A 23694-nucleotide genomic window follows, 5' to 3' on the forward strand; every position below is an offset into this window, starting at 1 on the left:
CATTTCGACCCGTTTTCCACGGGAAAAGAAAACACTTGGAGCCGCAAATAATTTTTGACATTTAAAATAAAGATAACACTATGTATATAGGGTTTTTTTTTTACCTTTTACTCCGCTCATTCTGAGAAGCGCATGGATGCGCCCGCCCTGTTGCCTGCAGGGCGGGCAAGGATGAAGCCAGTGGCTCTGCCTCGCCGGCCGCCAGGAAAGCGCCCACCCCGCTCCAACGGGGCGGGCGAGAGGGGAAGCCCACAGCGCAGCGCAGCCGACCGTGGGCAGTTGGTGCGCCCGCCCTGCTGCCTGCAGGGCGGGCAAGGATGGGGCCGGCAGCTCGGCTCATGGAGCCACAGTGCAAGGGCAGAAGAGCCGCATGCGGCTCTCGAGCCGCAGGTTCCCGACCCCTGTTCTAGAATTTGCCAGTCTACTTTTTCTCTCAAAGAAAACATTTAAAAACCAAATATTCCCTATTTCCAGAGGAGGTTATTTAAAGCTACAGAGGGCAGCAAGATACCCTATCCCTCAGGGCCAGCAAGCTGTGAACATGGGGCTGGGCTACTGAACTCATATAGAATTTGGAGGCAGCAGGTGCTAAACAAACTTCCCTAATACCTTTTATTAAAGGTAAAGCCAGAAAAATGTTTCTATTTTTATTTTATAAATGCTGTTTAAGATTCATGGTTTATATAGTGGGAATGTTAGTGTTGGTGAATGTAGTAGATCCGTTGGCTGGATTTTTCTTAAAAGTATCTGTACCAACTTTCTTGGACTTTGTCTTAATTTTTTGTTTTGGATTGTCTTAATCATAGAATTTTTATAGAAAGAGATTGTCAGATGTGGTTTATCATTGTCACCTTCTGTGTAGTATTAACAAGGGATAGCTGAAGTGACACTGCCGTTGTTTATGAAAGATCCTCCACCAGTGTCACCTTCCACTACTGCTGCTGCCTAGTAGCTACCCTTCAAGGATTCCTCTTCCCTCATCTCTATTGGAACTATCTGTTCTCTTCTGCTGATGTGGCCATTGATCCCTGAAGAGGATGGGTGAATCTTAGTCTGCTGTCTCAGCTGTGACCATTCTACCTTGAGTGACTTTGCCACGAGTTTAGCTTTTTTTTTTTTTACAGATTCTAGGCATCTTACAGTATTGTTCTGAGTTTCGCTGAGACATGCAAATCCCCTCACAGTATAAAGATATGTGTCCAATGGGATACTCATATTTGTCCTTCCAATATTCCCCTTGACCAGTCACTCTTATGATGTTTCATTAATGGGGGAGAGGGATTTTTCAGCTACTAAATGAGCAAAACAGAGTGCATCATCATCATCATCATCATCATCATCATCATCATCATCTAATTAAACTCATATACCGCCCTCCCCTGAAGGGCATTAGAGACATAGCTCTGATTTAAAGAGTGTTCTGTATATGTAAACATAAGTCATAAAGTGGTTCAGCTAATAATTCATAAGCATAATGTACAGACATATACAAGCTTGGAAACCATTACTTGTTGAGAAACTACTTGGGCTGCTGATTTTTTAAAATTGTTGTTGGGTATGAGTACATTTAAGGTTATAGATTTAGTTTAAGTTTAAAGAAGAAAGTATGGTAGTTGGAATTTCTGAACAATTACATTGAGTAATTAGTCTCATTAAGACCAATCAAAATTCCACAAAGTAGGTCGTAATAAATTATTGTACTTAATTCATGCTTTCGATTCTTTTCTACAGACTAGCAGAACTACCTGCAATCTTTGTGTTTTTCTATGATAAAAGCAAAACAAGTTGAAATAGTTTTTATCTCAGTATCAGTAATCAGTTGGTTTTCTAACGCATTTCAATTAATCAAAAGTACCATATTGTTGCAGTAAAGGTAAATTGATCTTTGCACACAGAATGAATAACTGAGTCTCTACCGCCCTCTGCTGATGTATATTCCAAATTCAGTACAGTTTGAGCTTTGAAGTTCTACTGAAGGAAGTGGATCTTCAGGCTGTTCATATGTTCATTTGATACAGTAAATCCAGTGATGATAATTTCCATAAGTCACCATATTTTATCAGCACAAGCTCCCTTATTATCACAAAATCTTTTTCATTAATTACTATACAAAATAGGTACAAATGCGCAGTATGCTTTAGAAGAATATGAATATTCAGTTTCATCATGTGGGAAGTCTTTCACCCTTTCTACACCATTTACACATCTCAAGTATAATTCAAATCCATTACAAACAACATTATGTTACTGAAGATAATTATCGTATGCACTCCAGAATTTCAACAGATTTATCACTTTGTCACTGGTATTTCTTATGCTGTGTATGTGCCATAGAATGAGTTTAGCAACTCACAGAAAGCAAGGTTTATCTGTCAGTAATTTAGCCATTGTAGTACTTGTAGAGATTCAGCAGAGTGGATTATTTACAGATCTATAATTCCCACTTGTAATATAGCATACAATTTACCTGCCAGTCTTGCTTGATGGGCACCCCAATCCACAGCCTGAAGAGGCCAGGGATGGCACTGCTACCGCACCGCACAGAGGGCTTTCTGGCAGTATGGGGAGGCAGAAATTTTTTAAAAAAAACCTCCAGGCAGCCTTTTATAGGGTTAAAGCCCTAGGCGCAGTATAACTGCCTGCAAAGCCAAGGTGGAAGCTGACTAATATTGGCTTCACCCCTGAGAACACTCTGGCCTCCTAGGACGTCCAGTTGGATGCCAGCACAGCTCCATGGTGGCCCTGACTTCCAGGTTTTGCCACCATGGCCCTGCGCTGACGGGGAAAATGCATGGGAACAGCCTCACACTGGCTTCACACCTCTATTCAGCCCCCCCCCCCCTTCACAAGATTGCACTGTAACTCTCACAAGTGTTTGAAGCCCCTTTTGGCTCTCTGATTTGTCAAAACACAAGCAGAGAAATGTAAAGTTGGTTCCTGTCCACACCAGCTTCCTCCACAAACTCATTGCATGGCAGAAGTCATGCTTTCAGCTTATGAGATCTTCAATTTGTTTTTTCACTTTAACCTATTTCTCCACGTAGGTTCCTAGCAAAAGGGTCAAATCAAGAATATTACTGTTTCACTTTAAAAATAATACTAACAATATTTATATAGTACTTATCAGGTGGTCAAGTTGCTTTGCCTATCCTATCTCCATTATCCCAACAACCTAGTAAAGTAGATCAGTATAATTATAGTGAAGGTGTGGAGGAAAGTTGATGGTGATTTACCTTAGGACACCTACAATATATTCTGTGTGGAGTTACTCCTGTTTAAGCCCACTGATTTCAACTCTGCAGATAATTCTGAACTGATGCTTAAAGTGACATTTGAACCCTAGATTAACTTCTATTTCAACATAAGTTCTATTAACAACATTACTGCTCCAGTTCTTTAGAAATAAAGGTGAACCCATCTTCAGCCAGCATAAGAAACTTATGCCAGCAGAAGTGTAGAATCTGCATTTCTTCTCCCTTCAACTCCAGACCTGTCACTTGTTCCACCATATGGTTTGGGGATCAGCATTTTGAGGAGATCAACCGGCTGTGTGGAAGAGAAATGTGTAGAAGAGAAATGAAGTTCTGTTAGTGGGATTCTACCAATTGTACTGTGAATCTGTTTTTTTAAAAACTGGTGTAGCTATTTTTACTGGTGCACCAGTAAAAAAAATTCAAATTCATAAATAGTTCTGACCATATTTTCAAGTAAAACCGTTGGATATACTGACTGGGACCCAAAGAGCTACTTTAGGCATGCTCAAGGCTTTGGGCATACCTAGATATCAATGAAATAGCACAAAATGCTTATAAAACCTCACAGCATTTTAGAAGAGGTAAATTATGCAACAAGTGAGAAACATGAGTTCAAGTCTTTCTCAGGTATGTAGAACTGGTTGCGCAGCGCTCTGGATCCAAAGTTTTATGATGAATATGGTAAGATTAATCTTACCATAGTTCTCACAAAGGTCTGATTTTGTACAATAGATGGAGCACTAAAGCTAAGGAAAAGAAAATAATTTCCCTGTCAAGTTTTTTTCAGCAAAGCTTGTAGTAAAATAATTTCCTTGCCATGCTCTCGAATTCATGATGTACCTTGGACCTAATTCATAAGTGTCTCTTAAATTCAGCTTTTTTGTCACAGTTGGCGAGTACCCGTGTAAAACAGAAAGTTAATGTTAAGAATGCTTACATTGGGTTTCTGAACTGATGGCTGAGCACTAAAAAGCATAGGAGGGTCGTGTAACGTGCTTGTTTGAACCTTCACATTCTAATCTGCAAAGTGTGAATATTAGTGAAATTGCATCGGTGAGAGGTAATACCTCCCTCTGTCTTTAACTGGGAGCAAATTGTGTCTTGAGGCCCAGAGCCCTTCTCTCTTTCCCCACCTGTTTTTCAAAAACAGTTCTGAATGGATTTATTTCTCTACAATTACAGCTTGGAGACAGCCCCCCCCCCCCAAAAAAACAACAACATGAACAACTTGTCAGGGTTGTATAATGCAGTGAAACCCTAAGTGTAGTTAAACCCTTCAACATCCATTGAAGGAAATGGGCTTTAAAAGGTGGAACTTTGCTTAGGAATGTACTGCATGCCATATAATATTTTACTACTCTGTAGTACTCAAGAGAATTGTGATGCTCATAGCATGTCAGATTTTCTTTGACTCCATGTTCAGTGTGCTGTGTCATCCATAGTGGGATGAAATGAAACATACCCACAATTCATGGGTACACTGCAATGTGCCTTCTGTTCAGCTAGACCATAGGTGTCAAACTCGCGGCCCTCCAGATGTTATGGACTACAGTTCCCATCTTCCCCTGCCAATGTGATGCAGGCAGGGGATGATGGGAACTGTAGTCCATAACATCTGGAGGGCCGCGAGTTTGACACCTATGAGCTAGACCATTGCCACCAAATGTTATGGTAACTTGCTTGAAAACGAAATGTCATTAGTTTATGACATTCTCCTCCAGTAAAAAGTTTTGACTCTTTTTTCACTTGTGTAATAACTTTGCCACCAGGGTTAAATGTAATCCTAGAAATATTTTCCTTGAAGAAGCCCAATTGCAGAAAATAATTTTTCTGGAACATACAAATTGATCAAACATATGGGCTTGCAGACTTACTCGCTGATATACACGAGAATCTTTTGGGCTAAAGTTGTATGAAGTAAATATCATTAGAAAGCAAAAGCAGGTGTGGAAATTATTGTGGCATATTTTCCCAAACTGATTATAAAGCCTTCCGTATCAAAATATCCTTGGAGCCTGTTCTCTCCATTGTCCAAATTTAATCCCTCCCTGGAAGAGGACACAGTAAGAGAGGATACAATTTCTTAGCAGAATTATCTGTTTCCCAAATCCAGCAGACATTAGCCAGATGAAACATCTGTTTGTCTCACAGTCAGAAGAAAAATAAATCGCCAGGAGAAAAGTACAATGATTTGTTGCCTCCAACTCCCTTGTGAACTCAAAATGGTCCTTGATTACAACAGGATGGCAAATGTGAAATTGGCAGAATTTCTCTATTTTGGACTTGCTTTCATAAAAAAATTGTTAATGAACTCAAAGGTTGGGCAAATCAAGCTGAAAACAAAATGACACCATCTACCCGAACAGGACTGGTCTTCCTATTCAGATTTTTTATATTACTGAACTTTAATTCCCTGACCTACAGCAATGTGTCCAAAGTTATAGTATAAAAGGTTGCTCTTCCTTATACATACAGTGCTAACAATTGGAAGGAGAGAACTTTTAAAGTACAATGCAGGAATACAATTAAAGTACAATTTAGCTGGTTATCAAACCCTTGTTTCAAAAAAACCTCTGCTTCATTCTAACCATTTGGCCTCACAACAGGTACAACCATCTTAGTCTGCAGATAGAGGAAGTAGAGTTTTTGCTGCTCTACACCCCCACCTCTCTGCAAACAATATTAACAATAAGTCTATATGCATACAAAGTTCTAACCTAGCCCTTCACAGACTGACGTAATTTTTTTAACTTAATGATTAATATAAGGACGGTTATCTACACTATAGTTAAGCCCAGCAGGAGGATAGATTCATTAGAGTTTTAGTTGATGGAAAGGGAGCTCATGACACCATGACCCACTGCTAATCTGTTTACCATGATTAATAATTTGGGAGTGTTACATCCACGTTGGCACTATTGAGACTATAATTTGAAAAGCAAGGTATAAAGACTAACTGTGCAATCCACAGGGGGGGCTGAAGCCACATTGGAAGTGGCGGAAGAATTGCGCTGATATCCATGCCACCAGCGCTGTGCAAACTGGCAGGGATGTCGGCGCCCTAACCCAAAAACTCGTTCTTGTGGTGGCTAGCTGCCACCATAAATGCCTGCACCAGCATGTAAGGAGGCATTCCTGGGGGCAGACCCAACTTTAGTTGGCTTCCAATGGACTTTGGGCCCAGAAACATTCCCCTTCAGCAGTGCTGACTCACACGACCAGAAAAGGTGTTTTAAGTCATTTTCCACTGTGGAACGGAGTTTCTCCTTCTCCTTCGGAGTCCGTGCTCCTGATAGTTTCTTTGGAGGCAGCTCAGCAGCACCATCCACAGCGGCCACTCTACTTTCCCTGCCCCTTTGGATTGGGCAATAGTACTACAATTCTAATCAGAATGACTCTCTTCTAAGCCAATTGTTTAACAGTTTAGGAGGGTGGAACTCTTTTTAGGATTACACCCTTAATAGGCATAAGAAGAAAAGAGGCAATAAACAATTTTGTGTGTGTATATACAAATATACAAATGTTTACAGTGTATCTGAAGAACTAGCTCAAGTTGCATAGATCTAGCTTTTTGTTATAAAACATAACAAATCTTTTGGCCTTATTGGTAAAATATAAACCTAATTTTAATTAAAAGCAGACAGATAAACCCGCAGATGTACAAGTTACAGAAATACATAGAAAGGAATGTTTTTGTTGAGGTCTGGAAGTTGTTTAAGAACCTAATTAATGCCTTGTACAAATTTAGACCTCATCAAGAAACATTTTCTTTCTTTAACTGCAAATCTGTCATCAGATTTTACAGTAATTATTTAAAGGTGATTCTAAATCTTTATAGCACACACTTGGATAAGTTCCAGGAACAATATTTATAACCCAAGATAACTTAATTTAACTCCAATGTGCTTTTCACTTATTTTATTAGCTATAATACTTATCCAAAATATATAATTTCAAAAAGGAAATTATTACTTCCTTAACGGCGTGAAAGGTTTTTATTATGGAACAGAACATTTTGAGAATTTTACACACCTCAAATGTTATCCCCCAAATGAATATTGTTCATTTAATGAATAAGCTGCAGAAAGAGGATGAAAGTTGTCATCATTTTCTCAGATGGCTAGAATTTAACACAAAGTCATGTTTGCTTTGGCCCATTTAATTTGATTTCAAATTGATTTTTTGGTCCTACAAATTTGATTTTTTTGGTCCTACAGCAATATTGTTGTGCCATGAAAACACCAGTGATCCTCATCCAAAGCTCTATGAGCATTCTGAAGTTCAAGCAAAACTCCCAGAAAGCATGTAATATTCCTTTCAGTGCATTGATTGGGTGAGCATTGGGGACACAATAGGAATGTGCACATTAAAATGAACAGGAAGACCCTTGCTCATCCACAATTCCTTATGTTTGCAACTACTGAGGTAGGACAATCTTCTGTGACCCTACTTATAGGCAGCTACAGAAAGGGGAAGTGGTTCACATGAGCCCACTGTTTCATTTGTTACAGGTGGCGAAGTTCCATGTGTCCTGAGCAACTTGGATCACAGCCATCCTTCTGTTTTTAGTATGAGGATTTTTGGTCCTATGTTTTTGTGACACCACTTCTATCACCCAAATCTAAGTATTTGGGAAGCAAAACATTCTCCTGATTAGTGCTTTACCTATGTAGAAATATGTGTCCTCCTTCCCTTCTTGATTGACAGTAGCATGTTCTATAACTAGACTTTCATATATTTATTTTAGAATTTTATATTTTACATAGAATATTATATTTCTTATTTGTTATATTTCTTTTAGAATTACAAAGCTTCAAAATGAAACTCTCATGCAGAACCAATGTCCAAGATTGTCAATATTATTGCTTTATTAAGGTCACTTCAATATTTAAGTGACATTAGTATTTGCTGTGGTTGATGGATGAAAGGTGGGGGGAACACTCATCAGGCAGATGGCTGCAGCTTTCTGATATGTAAAGTATAAAGAAGGATTTGGGGGCATGGCAGATACCAGTGTATCTATAGTGTCAAGTGTTGCAGCTGCAAATGTCAGAGATGACTACTTATTTTTAGACAATGTTTCACACTGTGCAAGGGAATATTAGGGAACATACAACAGGAATCTTACATAAGATAATTTTATACAAAATAAAGTACTCATTGCAGAAGAGCTAAACCAATATTTTTCACATAGACCCTACCCATATAGTAGAGCTACACATAAAACAAAGTTTAGTATAGCTTATACACCACTGAGTTACCTAAAGACAGACATTTTAGATACTTCAGCTTGTTGCCTGTATTCAAGTTCACAATGTGATGTTCAGATTTTCACTGTATTTCGGTCACAATGTTATAAAAACTTGTACTAGTACAGTAAATACTATAGTCATTAGTGTCAACAAACTCAGATATCAGATAAGTGGTCTTCAGGGCACAGGCCAGAAACCAGTATAACAGTGTCCACTCCAATTTCTCCAGTTTTACCTTTTCCATGTTCTGCTTCAAAAGTGATCTGGTATAGGGGAAGAAAAAAACACACTGATGAAGATCCGCTTAGCCTGAATTGTTACTGGAAGCTCAGAAGAGAGAAAACTCATTATTGTCATAATGTGCATATACACAAGTTCATCTTCATGATACTTTCTTGTTTAGGGTGAAATGGGTTTAATTTCATTTACACAAGCTCTCTCAACACTGAGCCTAACATCAGGGTAAATGTTTATGCCACTTTAATGCCTCTTCCCTGTAGCGGAGAGTAGTGAGCTGCAGTAATGCAGTCCAAGCTCTGCTCATGAGCTAAATTCAATCCCAATCAAGTTGGTTCAGGCAGTCTGCTCAAGGTTGATTCAGCCTTCCATCCTTTTGAGGTCAGCAAACTGAGTATCCAGCTTACTGGGGGCAAAGTGTAGATAATTGTGGAAAGAAATGGCAAACGAACTCCATAAACAAAGTCTGCCTAATAAATGTAATGATGAGATGTCACCCAATGGGTCAGTAATGACCCAGGGCTTGCATAGGAGATTACCTTCTTAATTTATTTATTCAACTTTTATCCTGCTATTCCTGACAAAACAGGCTCAGAGCAGCTTCCAACAATGTACCAATAGAAACATATACAGTACATTATGACACCCTTAAAACCGTAACCAAGAGTGAAACAATTTAAAACATAAAATATACCCCCCAGCTCCCATACCACAATATCCTGTTCAGCAAATACATTACAACCGAATTAAATTATGCTGAATTTTCAGGAAGACAATGTTCTCCAAGCTTTGAGACCATTACTTATTTATTTAATATGTTTCTTATATTGAGATCCCATCTTTCTTCCTTGAAACTTGAAGTGGCACACAAGCAAAGCCGTAAAGAGGGGGAACAGTACCCAGGGCACATGTGCACCCTGTGCCCCTGCCACGCCCCCTGCCTGCTCGCTCTGGAACCCTCCTACCTCACCTCTGCCACGCCCCCACACCACCGCGTCCCAAGTACGTCACGCACTCCCCCGCCCCCTAGGCGCTATGCCACTGCATACAAGGTTGCAGTTGAAAGAACACATCCCAGGAGTAAGACCCATAGAAGAAAATGGGACTTGCTTCAAAGTAGGAATAGTTAGGATTGTTCTCATAGTTTTTAAATTGACTCCCATTCCAGATCTACTTATTTCCTAGCAAGGTTGCCACACCGGGTGCTTCAAGAGCACGCCCTGACCCTTATTATGCACCAGCAAAGACAATCCAAACCAGTAGTCAGCATGATTATAAACAGTTACACATTATCTCTTAGTCTTTAACTTACGTTCATGGATGATTCAGCCCCCACAAATACTTCAATCTGTCCAGTCTTCCAGTGTTCATCATCTGCCATGCTCTGTTCCCAGGAAGGAGTATGGCTATCATTGCCTACTATTACTCGTAGTTTTCCCACTCTGTCTCCTGCAAGTCGATAACTAAAAATGAGACAGTAGATGCCCTTTGGCTTGAGGTCTGTAAGGAGAAGTTTCAAACGACCAACATTCTTTTTGTGCCCTGTAAAGGTGGGAACTGCCATGTAATATCCGTCACCTAGAAATAAATATGATCATTCAGAAAGAAATAATTATACCTTTTAAAGTGGGTTACAACATTTCTATGAAATAGTGTTGTTTTTAAGAGAAATTGAGACAAAAAAGAATAAAAGGCCTGAGGCCATACACTAGAGTAGAAATATTTTTCCATGTTGTTGAAGTCTAAATTAAATGGGATCATTTCTGATATGCTCCCATATAACACAGCTTTTTCTTACATTGCCTTGTTTTTTAATGGGACATTGTATTTTTGTAATACTTCCACAAATAAAAAAAACCCCACTGTGTAGTGATATATGATTTTATATATACATATGGGAAGCTTACAAAATTCACACGCACCCAGGTTGTCTGAAGTTGTATACTTTCGGATTCTACTTCTTGGTTTACCACTCTTTGTGCATAATGTGTAGATGAGCTTTTATAGGTCTATATACTCATCAACTTAAATGTTTTCTTTTAAAAAATTGGTTCCCTGGCTCAGATCCACCAAACATATTGCACTTCTCAAGCAGTGTCCTTCTGATGAGCAGGGTCGCTCCCACACACAGGCCCAATTAGTTTATTGTGCCAAGAGCTGGCACAATAAACTAAGCTGCACAGTGTGTGTGGGGAGATGACTTTTTAAATTTATTAATGACCTATTAAGGGATACACAAAGTAATCTATATTAAAGATAGTTCCCCAAAAATTGGGAATAAAATACAAACCAATATAAAGATAATCAAAGAGCAATGTAAGAACTGATGCACAAAACACTTAAAGCCACTTTAATATATCAAAAGTATAATATTATAGAACGTAGCCTTCCTATTTTTTCTGATCTTAGTGCCATCTTTCACCTTATTCATATTTTCTGAAAATAGAGGGGCATTATGCCTTATGAGATTACCTCAGTTGAAGTGCCTGGCCCAATGTCATAGTTCCATACATGAGGAATACTCAGGCATGTAGTATCAAAAGGACCGTGTATGCAGGCATGAATGCACAATGGAGCTTTCCTACCATCTTGTTACAGGCCCACCATTAAAACAAAAAATGTTCCTTGAATATCTCTCTGGAGTAGAATTCAATGTAATACAAACTTTACAGACAGAAAGGAAAATCAGCAACTCCTTCCCCCTTTATACAGCAGAAGTTCTTTCTGATCTTTGGTTCCCAGCCATAGCTAAATACCGTTATCATGATGTGCAGGATTCCAGTCAAAATCATCATTTGCATCTTGCTGCCAGGCACATGTCCCTTGACCAAAGCTGCAGTCCACTGAGAAACAAAAGTTGTGATTCAGAAAAGGGGATATAAGATACTACGTTACATGCAAGCTGTGGGTGGCATATTTCTTTTTAAAATTAGAGTTGTGCTTTACTTATTTATTTACTAGAAATAAATCCAAAATGTAACAAACATTCCAATAGCTGAAGAAAACACAATCCAGAATGCGCAAGGCTGTCACAAAAAGTTGTGATACGCTGTGTAGTCGACCCACGTGGTCAGCGCAAGAACGAGACGAGACGCGGAGATAACATCTGGTGGAGATCGCCAGCAGCGGGAGACCGGAGGTCCGTGTTCCTAGCGAATCTCCCGTCTGCCGGTTCCTGGCACCTTTTATTGTTATTCTATCGGGGGCGTGTAGGAGGGAGGACCGGGGGGAGTTCGGAGGCGGGGAGGTCGAGGAGATCATCATGTGATGCATGATCTCATCTGTCGATGGAAGGCGTAAAGCGTCTGAGCCTAATCCTCACCTGGGGGCAAGACCATTGTCCCTGCGCCCGGTGATTGAGCCAGGCAGTTCATGACCCGTGACTCATTGGGGATGAGGAGTGAGTCGCGGTGCGACCAGCAAGGCCGTAGGTCCGTTGGCGTCCCAACGTTCTACCACGGCACTGCTGGGTCGGCAGTGCACTACTACATCTCCTCCTTTTTTACATTTTAGAAAAAGGGGGGGACCCGGCGAAATGCTAAGAGGCGATTTAAAGGGACCTTGTCTCCTCCGCCATCTGGTCAAGCTGACCGAGCTGTTTGTGTAACATTAGAACTTGGCTGCGGGGCAAGGGAAATTGAGGAGTTCTTACACCGTTACAGGCAATATTAGACACGCGTTGAGCGAAACAAGATCCGATAGCGAGGCACACAATTAAACCAATGCAGAGCTGTACAATAGCACTCAACCATCCTCCCGGCAGCCAGCTCCAGAGGGCGTACCACCAATGAAGACAAACATCATACTTCAGATTAGATACAACTTCTTGCAGCTCCGCGTACTTTCATATGAATCAACTGGGAATTATCAGAAAGATTAAAAAACAACATATTATGTACATTCTCACAACCTTGGTGATGCAATAATAACAAGTAATCAATGGCGACACGATTGTCTAGGAGTCGGCAGCGAAGTTCCTGCTGCTCGGAGGCCAGGGCATCCAGGCGGTGGAAGTAGAGTTGATGGACTTAGCCCAAGGGCACAGGCCAGCCCGGCCAATAGTCTTAGCATTGTAAGAGAGTCGGGGGACTCCCACTAGGAAGTCGCGAGGAGGCGAACTCCGCTTCCAGAGAGGCGACAGCGTCGCTCCGACAGGAGGGTCGAGGCAGGCGGGCGGCGGCCCGGCGTCAGGCTCGGGGGGTGGAGCCTGGGGTAGGACAATGGTGAAGCGACTGAGGCAATAAGAGTTCCGGCAGAGAGTCGGTGGGAATGTAGTCGCGTTCTCTCCCGCCCAGGTGAACCAGCCCCTGGGGAGCAGGATGTTTCGGTTTCACAGGGAATGTCCTCCATGCGTGCAGTTCAATTGGCGAGCGGCGAATGGGCGAACCAGGTTCCGTTTGGCTGCGCCGGTGTCGCGAGGCGCCAGGTGTTGCGACCGATGGTTAGCGACAGTCTTGGTGACAAAGGGAGAAGCGCCAGCAGGGGTTTGGGCGACAGGTCCCCGATGCAGTAGCTCATAGAGTACCTGATGGATGAAGGCATTCATGAAGGGGCTTAGCCCAGACTCAGCTAGGAAGTCTGCGGAAGCTTTGCAGGCGAGGGAGCAGGCAGGAGCCAGCAGGCTCCCGACTCCTAGGTACTGGCCCAGGCAGAAGGATGAAGAGGCGTTGGCAGCGGCAGCTTAAACTGCTCCCAGATGTTGGTCTGGTGGCTTCGTCAGGGGTGAAGCCGATCGCCATCGGCAGGAGGCAGCAGAGCAGGCAAAGGATGGTGGCGCCCGAGTTGGCGGTGATGATATAAAGGCGGCACAGAAGGTTCTCGGGTGTCTCGGGGTGGTCTTGCTGGCGCAGCAGCTCTAGGAGGCTTGGCTGGTGAAATTGCGCCTTGGCGTCTCCCAAGGTCAGTAGGGTCTTTGGGCGTTTAGCGGCGGCGTTCCTGTTGAGAACCGCTGGGGCGGGATCCTTTAGAAGATGTGTTCCATCTCCGGGATGGGGTTAGTTTCCCTCCTGGCGCCATTCCATGGGTTGGCCTGTCATGGCGAATGCGGAGTCCACAGGGACCTGTAGGAAGAGGGACTGAAGCACACACCCCTTTCCCAGATTCTTTTGGGGCGAGTCCGCCAGGCTCAGTTCTAGAGCGGATGGCGGGAGATCGGGATCGAGTTTAGTGTTTAGATTTAATATAGGAAGGAAGAAGGCTTGTTTTGCAGCCTGTGAAGGTTGCTTTTAACGCAACCCTCCTGGGGCATACTCCTCTTTCTTTAGTTGTTTGACAGGGAGGGCAGGAGGTAGAAACCCTGGTGGGAATTGGCTTCAAGCGTCATCAGGAGTGCGTCAAAGGCGAGGTCCGAGCCTCCGAGGGGAAGGAACGAAGGTCCTGGGGAGTTGTGGGTATGCATGCTTAATCAGCAACACAAAGGGGCTTTGGAAGCACCTTTTGCACGGGATAGGTGCATCCGAGGAGAATGAAGCAATCAGGCAATTAGAGGCAATTTCCTCGCACACAAGGAAAAAAAAAAGGAAGGGGGGGGTTCTTTGCAAAGGGAGTTGCACTCACGTGACCTTAATGGTGGCTAATGCAGGAAGCTGGATGGTGCTAAATTTTGTGATCCCGAGGCCATCTCGAGGAGTGCAGCATGCCGAGACCGGCTTAAGGCGTACGTGGCGTGTAAACACCACCCACCCAAATCATGAGGAAGGATCTGTGTTTGCAGCAACCCCTTGTGGGTATTAGGGGCATAATGGCGACAGCCTTTAAACTGGGGCCTGTCCTGACAGTGCTACTTGATATCAGGGCGAAGACCCAGATTTTTAATCCAGGGAGGGCCAGTCAGCCAATTGGCCCTCCGCCTGTACTAGTCGAAAAACAGAAGGAGAAGAGGAGGGAGAGGAAGCAGTTTTCCTGCGGAATTAGAATGGTACCGGAGGGCAAGATTGGGATCAACGATCTGTAAGCGGCTTTACCCGTCCCAGACCAGAAGTCGTTTGACCTGACTCATGAGTCCCCTTCCCCAGAGATTGACATGGATGTCTAAAGCGATGGGAGGCGGACTTATGAGCTGCCGCTCGAGTCCTGGGCTGTTGCCGTGGCGGGCGGATGCTCCGTCAGCGGTTTGTCTCCCCACCCCAGATGTAGCGGGCAAGCCTGGCGACTCGGCCACTGGTGGGCCACTTTCGGCTGCTCTGATGATGGTAAACATCAGCGCCGGTGTCCACCAGGCCCTTGAACTTACATCCTTCTATGGCGAGCTCCAGATATGGGCCAGGAGCTCCCGATAAAGCGTCTCCACGCTGCGGCGGTGGTGTAGGCATAACGCCATGTTGGCTGCTGGGGCTCGTAGCCTTTATTGGAGTGACAGCGGGCAGCGCATGAACTAAGAATCAACTGGCGCAGCGCTGGCTCCGGCGAAGGCAGCTCCTGTGGGATGTTTGTCCAGACCTGGAGGCCGGATGGGTCCTTTAGTGCGTGGAGTCGATCACTCCGGGGCGATGAACAGTCCCTGTTCAGCGGCGGAGGCCTTTAATACCAGCCCAATAGTCCCGGTAGGGATAGACCGTCATACTGGAGTTGGGCGGCGAGAACCTGCGTGGGGAACGAAGGAGATGGGCTGGAGTGCATGCGGCGAGATGCCACGCGAGGGGTGGTTTTGGCAGGGCCTTGGCGTTTGGGTCTGCTCTAGTACTCTCCTCCTTGGTCCTGGGCTGGGGAGGCGCCGGAGGCTGAGTTTCCGGCGAACGGTCGTTTCTCCAATGGAAACCTTTCACAGCAGCGTGGGCACCGGTTTTAGGTGGCCTTCTCCTCCTGGGGAGGACCCTCCTCCCATCGGGGTTGTAAGCCCCCACGGGCTGCCTACACTCGCTTTCCGGAAGTGTCGGGTCTGCGTTAAAGCAGTCATCCTGAGAGACTGTCTCCGCCCGATTGGAGATGCTGCGGCGAGGAGATAGCAATTGAGGAGGACCCGATGTCCTGGCAAGCCTTAAGCATGTCGGCCAGTTCAGGATTTTGCCCAGGCCGTGATTGCTCTCGCGGCACTCCATTTAGGCGTTCTCTTTAGCGAAGGCATGAGGCTCGTTTTGGAGCCTCCTAAGCTATCTACCTGCCTCTTGGCGCTTCCTGGAGCCTGTTCACAAATTCGGCATAGGGCTCTTGGGGTTTTGCGGATGGAGGAAAACTCTCTGGGTTGGCTGGCTGGCGGCATTGGGACTTTGACAAATGCCTTATAGGCACACTCAGAAGGCGACCGTAGGGGTGGCCTCAGGCAGGAACAATCTGATCGTTAGGATTGGCAAAAGCCATGCCGAAACACGTAAAGCTGGCGGTGTAGGCGCGCCGCCAGAGGTAGCTGCTCTGTTGAAGCACTGCTGGCCGGAACTCACTTTCCCAGACCACAAATTGTGCAGGGCTCAGGAGCATCACGAAAGGTGGTCTTCCAGTCATCTGGAACCATTAGAGTGGTTCCTTGCGATGGCCTCCAGCATGCCTCTCCGTAGGGGCTAGTGACTCCTACGTCCCGCATTGCTTCTGCAGACTCGAAATAGAGATGTTATAGCAGGAGTGATTTTCGACAACCCGCGGATGTATACACCCTCCCCTCAGTATCTGTGAAGTGGGCGAACAATGCAAGAATCTCGGCATCGTCTTCCGTCGGGTTTTCTTTCTTCTGGTCATTAGCTATCGTTCTAGAGTTTGAAACCCAGCGCCATTGCGATGGCTAATGAGGAGTCACAGTGGCTTCGGAAAATGAAGGCGGAGCAAGGGGAGGCGGCTGAGCAGCGAGGAGAGTTTAAGAAATGGGTGAAGGGCGAGGGCAGAAGGAGGACGAAGGCGTCCAATTTAGTGGATAGAGAAAATTCCGGGGTTGAAATTGAAGGTGAAAGATCGAAAGGAGGCTGACCTACAGCAAGGGAGCCATAGGTCTGCAGGCTGATGGCGACAAACATTGTCTCCACGTCAGTAGCAGCGACATCGGTAGCGAGGCTCTGTCGCGAAGAGTCGCCGATGTTTTCCTTCCCAGTCCTTAAGATTCAATGTCCCCCTCTGGGTACCATGGACACTGAGCTTCAATCTCCTCAACCAATTTCGCGCAGCTCCCTTCTCTTTCACGGGGACCTGCCGCAGCATTTCGTTAGCAGCTTTCAGTTAGATCAAGCGTGCTTGTCATAAGCCCTGCTTTTGCAAGCTCCCATACTCACCGGTGTTCCGTCCGGACGAGAGAGTGTCCTAGAATGGCGTGTCTCTGGATCGCGCCGATCAGAGGACGAAGCGATACGACCCAGCGGTAGTCCCTGGATCGCTTGATCAGCGGACCCATTATCGCCCGGCCCTTCCCAGGCGACGGTGAGCAGGGTGGAGGTTGAGGATTCGGGTTTTGGCACCAGCTTGTAGTCGACCCGCGTGGTCAGCGCCAGAGCGAAGGCGAACCACGGAGATAACATCTGGTGGAGATCGCCAGCAGCGGGGAGACCCGGAGTCCGTGTTCTAAGCGAATCTCCCGTCTGCGGTTCCTGGCACCTTTATTGTTATTCTATCGGTGTAGGAGGAGGACCGGGGAGTTCGGGAAGGCGGGGAGAGTCGGGGAGATCATCATGTGATGCATGATCTCATCTGGCTACGTGCGGAGAGGGCGTAAGCGTCTGAGCCTAATCCTCACCTGGGGGCAAGACCATTGTCCCTGCGCCCGGTGATTGAGCCAGGCAGTTCATGACCCGTGACTCATTGGGGGATGAGGAGTGGGGGTGCGGTGCGACCAGCAAGGCCGTAGGTCCGTTGGCGTCCCAACGTTCTACCACGGCACTGCTGGGTCGGCAGTGCACTACTACAACGCTGCACGGAAAGAGAATACATGGCCCTTCCCCTTAGAAAGACCAACCTGAAACAGTATTCAGAAATATGAACCAAATACAGGCATATAAAAATTTAAAAACAGACACAGAGAACAGATGTCCAGTATTTAGAAAGTCTGGCTAGATTACATCATCCTAAAACATAATTCACAAAACTTTAGATTGTGTGGCGATGACTCACTTCCAGCCAATCACCACATGTTCTAAAGAAGAAGCAGGGTCCCATGGGACAGCAGCAGCAAGCTGCCATCCCACCCAGCCTGACACCACCCTGCCAAGCCCTTCATCTACCCTACCCCTCAAAGAACAAGGAGGGTCTTGTGGGGCAGAAGTGGCCCAGGACAAGCCCTCCCAATCCCTCCCAACCCTCCCCACAAAAAAACCCCTCCAAGCCAGACCCAGTGGGGCAGTAGTGGAACAGCATCCTCCTGCCTGGTCCGGCACAGGCCCTCCCAATCCCCCTGTAATCCTCCTCCCCAAAAAATCAAGCAGGGCACATTGGGGCAGTGGTGGCAAAGCACCCCCGCCCCTAGCCTGGCATGAGCCCTCCCAATCCTCCATCAACCCTCCTCCTCCAAAAAACTAAACCAGGCCCAGCAGGGCAGTGGCGGCAAAGTGCCCTCCTGCCTGGCCCAGCACAAACCCTAAGAACATAAGAAAGAGCCTGCTGGATCAGACCAGAGTCCATCTAGTCCAGCATTCTGCTACTCGCAGTGGCCCAGCAGGTACCTTTGGGAGCTCACATGCAGGATGTGAAAGCAGTGGCCTTCTGCTGCACCTGCTCCTGAGCACCTGGTCTGCTAATGCATTTGCAATCTGAGATCAAGGAGGATCAAGATTGGTAGCCATAAATCGACTTCTCCTCCATAAATCTGTCCAAGCCCCAAAGCTATCCAGGTCAGTGGCCATCACCACCTCCTGTGGCAGCATATTCCAAACACCAATCACACGTTGCGGGAAGAAATGTTTCCTTTTATTAGTCCTAGTTCCTTCCAGTTCCCTCCCAGTTTACCCTGCCAATTCCCCCCCCCCCCAAAAAAAATGACAAAGGGCAGGGCAACAGCAGCAGCTAACTGCCACCTCCCCTGGTCCAGCACAAACCTTTCCAATCCCACTCCAACCCCTCCCCAAAACCAAGCAGGGCCTGGCAGGGCAGCGGCAGCAAAGACTTGCTTGCCCGCCACTTTTCCTACTTACCCACCTCCTGCTAACTCACTGCTTGTTTGCCTGCTATTTTTTCTGCTCTCCACCTTCCCCCAACTAACCACTTGCTTGCCCGCTGCTTTTCTTGGCTGCCCACCTCCCCCCCAACTCACTGCTCGCTTAACTGCCACTTTTCCAGCCCCTTCCCCACCAACTCACCTCTCACTTGCCTGCCTCTCTCTGCGGTGCTTTCCTTGCCAAGCAAGCATGTCAGGTGTGCTGTATCCCACAAGTCTACTGGGCCCGGTTCTTTGGTCATGACAGCAAGGGTGGGAGTGGCCAATCTCCCTGTGCCTGGGACCTTCATGGCTCAACTGCTACCATGCACTGGGAGCCTCCCTTCCTCCAGCTCCTCTCACATCCACACAGGTGACCCCTCACAATTAAAAGGAATTGTGAGGACAGGCAAGCTGGATGGTGGGCTCCTACCCACTGGAAATCCACTCCCACCCGCCGCTTCTGGTAAGTTAAGTACAGTCCCCACCCAACCTCATTGCCACTTCCACCCTGTCCAGAGCTTGTTGTATTCCTTACCACACCAGGCTTTACTGCTAGTATGTTATAATATTGTTCCAAAACTTACTATATACCCCAATGAATAAAAGTTGTCAGGAAAAAACAAAATGCTAGATGGAAACTACTGTAGTAATTTAAAATTTGCCCACCTTCCAGCTCTGTTTTTTCTACTGGAATTCTCCTTTGTACTTGGAATGGGCCAAAAGCAGCAGCTTCTTTAGCTAATTTATCAATAAAAACTTGTGTTAGTTCAAAATAACACATCATGAAGACATAATTTTGCATAACAGAAAGATTTCACAGACTGATTAATAATTTACATGGTACAACTTGCAATCCTAATAGCAGTCTCCTAAGAGTTAAGGGTCACTGAATAAAATAGAATTTATTTTTGCTTAGGCTTGCTTTCCTTTAGTGGCAAAGCTATAAGGGGATGGGGTATTATGTGTTGCACGAGGCGTGCCAGAGTGAAAATCTGGCCCCCCTTCTTTCCCCCTTGCCCTGCCTCACCAGGCCTGGCCCTGCCCCACCAGTCTGGCCCTTTTTCAGCCACTGAAACCTGTTTTCTGCCTGCTGGAAAAGGTAAGTGGGGGACATGGGGGAGGGGATGGGGCCATGGGGGGCGGAAAACACAGAGAGAGACCTTGGCGCACTCTTGCCCAGCTACGGTCCTGCTCTCCTTTCCATACTTGGGTATTTATTTCATATCCTTTCTTTGTAGTGGAACCCAAAGCAGCGTGCATTGCTTTCTTTTCTCCATTATCCTCACAACAATCCTGTTGCAGGGTTGACTGAATGTGCTGACTGGCCCAAGATTATTAAGCTGAGTGGGTATTTAAACCTGAATGCCCGACACTCCAACTATTACTTAAAACCGGCTCTCAGTTGTGATAGCCATGACCACATTGGTTTGTGTAACAACATTTTTCAAAAACGACTTGTTCCAAACTAATGAGTGACCAAGTAATCTTAAATTCAGCAGTCTATAATAGGAATTCCACTTCTAAACATACGTGAAATAAAACCAGTCACAACAGTAGTGTGGGAACGGAGTAGAATGCCTACAAATTGCATTTGATTAAGAATATTAAATTTTGTATGAACCAAAGATTTCTAAGAATCAAAATGGGGTTTCTGTATAGTGACCAGCAGGACTGCATGTTAGCAGCAGGTCAAATGGAATGTTAGAAGCTTGTCAGTGATTATGCAGGCAAGCAAAGATAAATATCTTTAAGATCTTGTCACTAAAAGGTATCACATTGAGAGAGAGACATATACATTTCTTTGTTTTGGCTGGGAACCAGCTATAGGGGATAGCTACACATGAATAAACAGAATCATAAAAAAAAAGAGATCAAGAGATTAGAATAGAAATGAATGTGATTAGTTAAATAAGAAAAAGTGTTTTTCTATATATGTTAAATGAACACAGAAATGATAATGAGATATTCATATGTACTTGTATTTTACTATAATTCTATTGTATTAGAATCGAGAAGAGAGGGTATAATTGTTTAGAATCCAATGTTTGTATAATCTTTTTAAAGTTAAATCATTTCAAACTGGGAAAAGTTTATGATCTAAGACAGGGGTGCGAGGAACCTCTTTTGGCTCCAGATGTTCAGGAACTACAATTCCCATAAGCCTCTGTCAGCATGGCCAATTGGCCATGCTGGTAGGCTTTGATAGAATGCTGATTCCTAACATCTGGAAAACACTCCCATAGTCCTAGAATATTAGGTAGATCAACCTGCATACCCTGAGGAGATATCTCTCTCTTCAAAAGCAAACTTAGAAAAGTAAGAAAACAGGTTATTCTTGGAAACAAGAAAAGGCATAAGCTAGTTTTATTGCAGCCATTTGCATATGGGCAGGGGGACGTGAGCAAACAGCATGCAGTGTTTGTGTAACAGAAAGAATGAGACACGTAGAATAGAGGCTGTCTTAATGTGACAAGGAGACAGAATCATCCAATGGGATTTTAAGGTTCATGCTTAAAGCATGTGAAAGGGGTATGGATTATGTACTTGAGTAAGGGGATGAACTGTGACGTATGTATTCTTTGTATCTATAAAGACTAAGGTCTTTCGTATGGTGGGCGTGTCTCTCTTTTGAGAACACCCAGAAGGGGGTGTCTCTCATTTGAGAGCACCCAGAGCGTGCCTCTCCCTCGGGAGAGTTCACATTCTGTCACTTTCTATATTCTGTTATGTAAAAACTGTCTGTTTGTTTCTGATGTCAGATGCTTTTTTGGGGGGAGTTTATTTAACCTATCTTTTCTCAAAACATCTGCACAGGCCGGACATGAGTTCTGGCCTCACAGTAGGAAAATTCTAAATATAACCAGAAGAGGCATATGGGGCCATATGGTGCCCGGAGGTAAAAACCCCTCCACCCCCCACCCAGCAGAGCACTGCTTACCAGGTGCCCCCCCAGTGGAGCACAGCTTACAAGTAAGCCTTTACTTGTGAGTAAGCCAATGCTGTGGCTGCTGGGCTCGAAGAGGGGCTGGAGTCCAACTCGCGAGTAAGCGGGGCTTACTAGCGAGTAAGCGCTTACTTTAAAAAGTACTTACTTGCAAGTAAAAGCCGGGGCCAGCCCCTCTTCCCTGCCCAGCAGCCGGGGTGTGAGAGAAAATTGCGCTGCAGCTGTTGAGCCAAGAAGAGGGGCTGGAGCCCGACTCACAAGTAAGTGGGGCTTACTCATGAGTAAGTGCTTACTTCTAAAAGTGCTTACTTGTGAGTAAGAGCTCGGCCAGCCCCTTTTCCCTGCCCAGCTCCCGGACCAGCAGCTGCGGCATGACTTTCTCTTGCGCTACAGGTGCTGGAGCCCAACTTGCGAGTAAGTGGGGCTTAGTCATGAGTAAGCGCTTACTTTTAAAAGCGCTTACTCATGAGTAAGAGTTTAGCCAGCCTCTCTTCCAGGCCCAGCAGCCACAGCGCGAGAGAAACTTGTGCAGGGGCTGCTGGACGGGAAGGCATCTGGTCATGTGGGGGCTCAATTGTGCACCCCCTACATGACCAGATTAGTTGTGCCTAGGGCAGGGGTGGGCAATTATTTTTTCCATGGGGCCGCATAAGAAACAAAAAATATTGTGGAGGGCTGGGCCAAAAGGCAGGGGGGCCAGTCAGGGTCATCCGGTGGGCTGGATGTGGCCCCCGGGCCGTATAATGCCCAGGTCTGGCCTAGGGACAAGGGTTACCCCATGTACCTGGGCAAATACTCCACTGATATCCAGTGTTTTGATTATAAAACAATTTTAAGTTCAGTTAATATTTTAAATCTGTGAACCAATAGAAACTTCTAAAAGAATTAGACTCTTCATCAGTAATTGCTGTACAGCATATAGACTTAAACGCATCATCTTCCTGAATGTACGTGGAAGATACACCAGACATTCTTTAGCCATACAGGAAATAAAAACACTACATTGACATTTTAAAATACTAAATACCTCCATGCTAAAATACATAAACTTATACATTTGAAAAACTATATTAACCTGACACTTACAAAAAACATCTCCTCTGAGTTTCTTTTCAGGCTTCCCCTGGTTTTCATGGTCTTCTCCTTCTACCTCTTCTTTCTCTTCTATTCTCTCACCTCTTCCAACATCTTCAGTGCCTTTTCCCTGTTTGCTAAGGAGACCATCTATATGTATTCCATCTTCATAGTCTAAAGGTCTGACATGAGTTTTAGAAGGTGGAATCACAGGAAGTTCTGGAATCACATTTTTTATGTCTTCATGCTTTTTCACACTGTTTTTATGCATCAATAGCTTCTTAAATTTCTCTTTGGTAACTCCGACAATCCTAGGAATTTCTTTCACAGAATTTTCATGAATAACTAGAACAAGCAATGCAATACAAAATATAGCTGATTTAGCTGACACTTTACTCATATTACATTTATGAACAATACTTCTGTATGACAAAATGCCAATTGCTAACAATTTTGAAGAGATTCAAATTACTCCCTACTATATGCACATAGATACACATATAGAAAAAAATTTGGACCATAAAGGATGTTGTTTCCCCATATATTTTAGATATCCGCTGTCAGACAAAGATGATAGCCACATTAGAATGGACAGGATTGTTTCTTGCATTTATTTTCTTTAGAGAGAGGAAGAAACTGCTGGGAATAATCCTCCACAAGTGGCACCAGCCCTGGACCTCAGCAAAAGGAGACCCAGGAATACAAGCAGTGGTGAACCCAATTCTATATTTTTCTTCATTAAGTAGTTAAGATGTGAGTCAGCTCTGAGGCTATATGGCTTTGAGATCTCTGGATAAAATTAATACTGGCCTCATTCAGACACAGTTACTAGGTCTAGTAGTTAAGTTTCTCAAATCCCAGGGGAATCCAAGAAAGCTGTAAAGCACT

General features: G+C 44.8%; 1 protein-coding gene across 1 annotated transcript in view; it reads right to left on the reverse strand.

The window, feature by feature from the left end:
• Nucleotides 1–5599: 5599 nt before the first annotated feature.
• Nucleotides 5600–23694, reverse strand: part of EGFL6 (EGF like domain multiple 6) — a 40522-nt gene continuing 22427 nt past the window's right edge. The window contains exons 8-12 of the mRNA XM_048495205.1: nucleotides 22819–23151; nucleotides 19455–19526; nucleotides 11500–11586; nucleotides 10056–10321; nucleotides 5600–8769 (exon numbers count right to left, since the gene is read on the reverse strand). Coding sequence (XP_048351162.1) covers nucleotides 8662–8769; nucleotides 10056–10321; nucleotides 11500–11586; nucleotides 19455–19526; nucleotides 22819–23151 — 866 coding nt within the window. The 3' untranslated portion in view covers nucleotides 5600–8661. The remainder of the gene's footprint in view (nucleotides 8770–10055; nucleotides 10322–11499; nucleotides 11587–19454; nucleotides 19527–22818; nucleotides 23152–23694) is intronic.

The sequence above is a fragment of the Sphaerodactylus townsendi genome, linkage group LG04, assembly GCF_021028975.2.
Source record: "Sphaerodactylus townsendi isolate TG3544 linkage group LG04, MPM_Stown_v2.3, whole genome shotgun sequence".
In the NCBI taxonomy this organism is placed as follows: domain Eukaryota; kingdom Metazoa; phylum Chordata; class Lepidosauria; order Squamata; family Sphaerodactylidae; genus Sphaerodactylus; species Sphaerodactylus townsendi.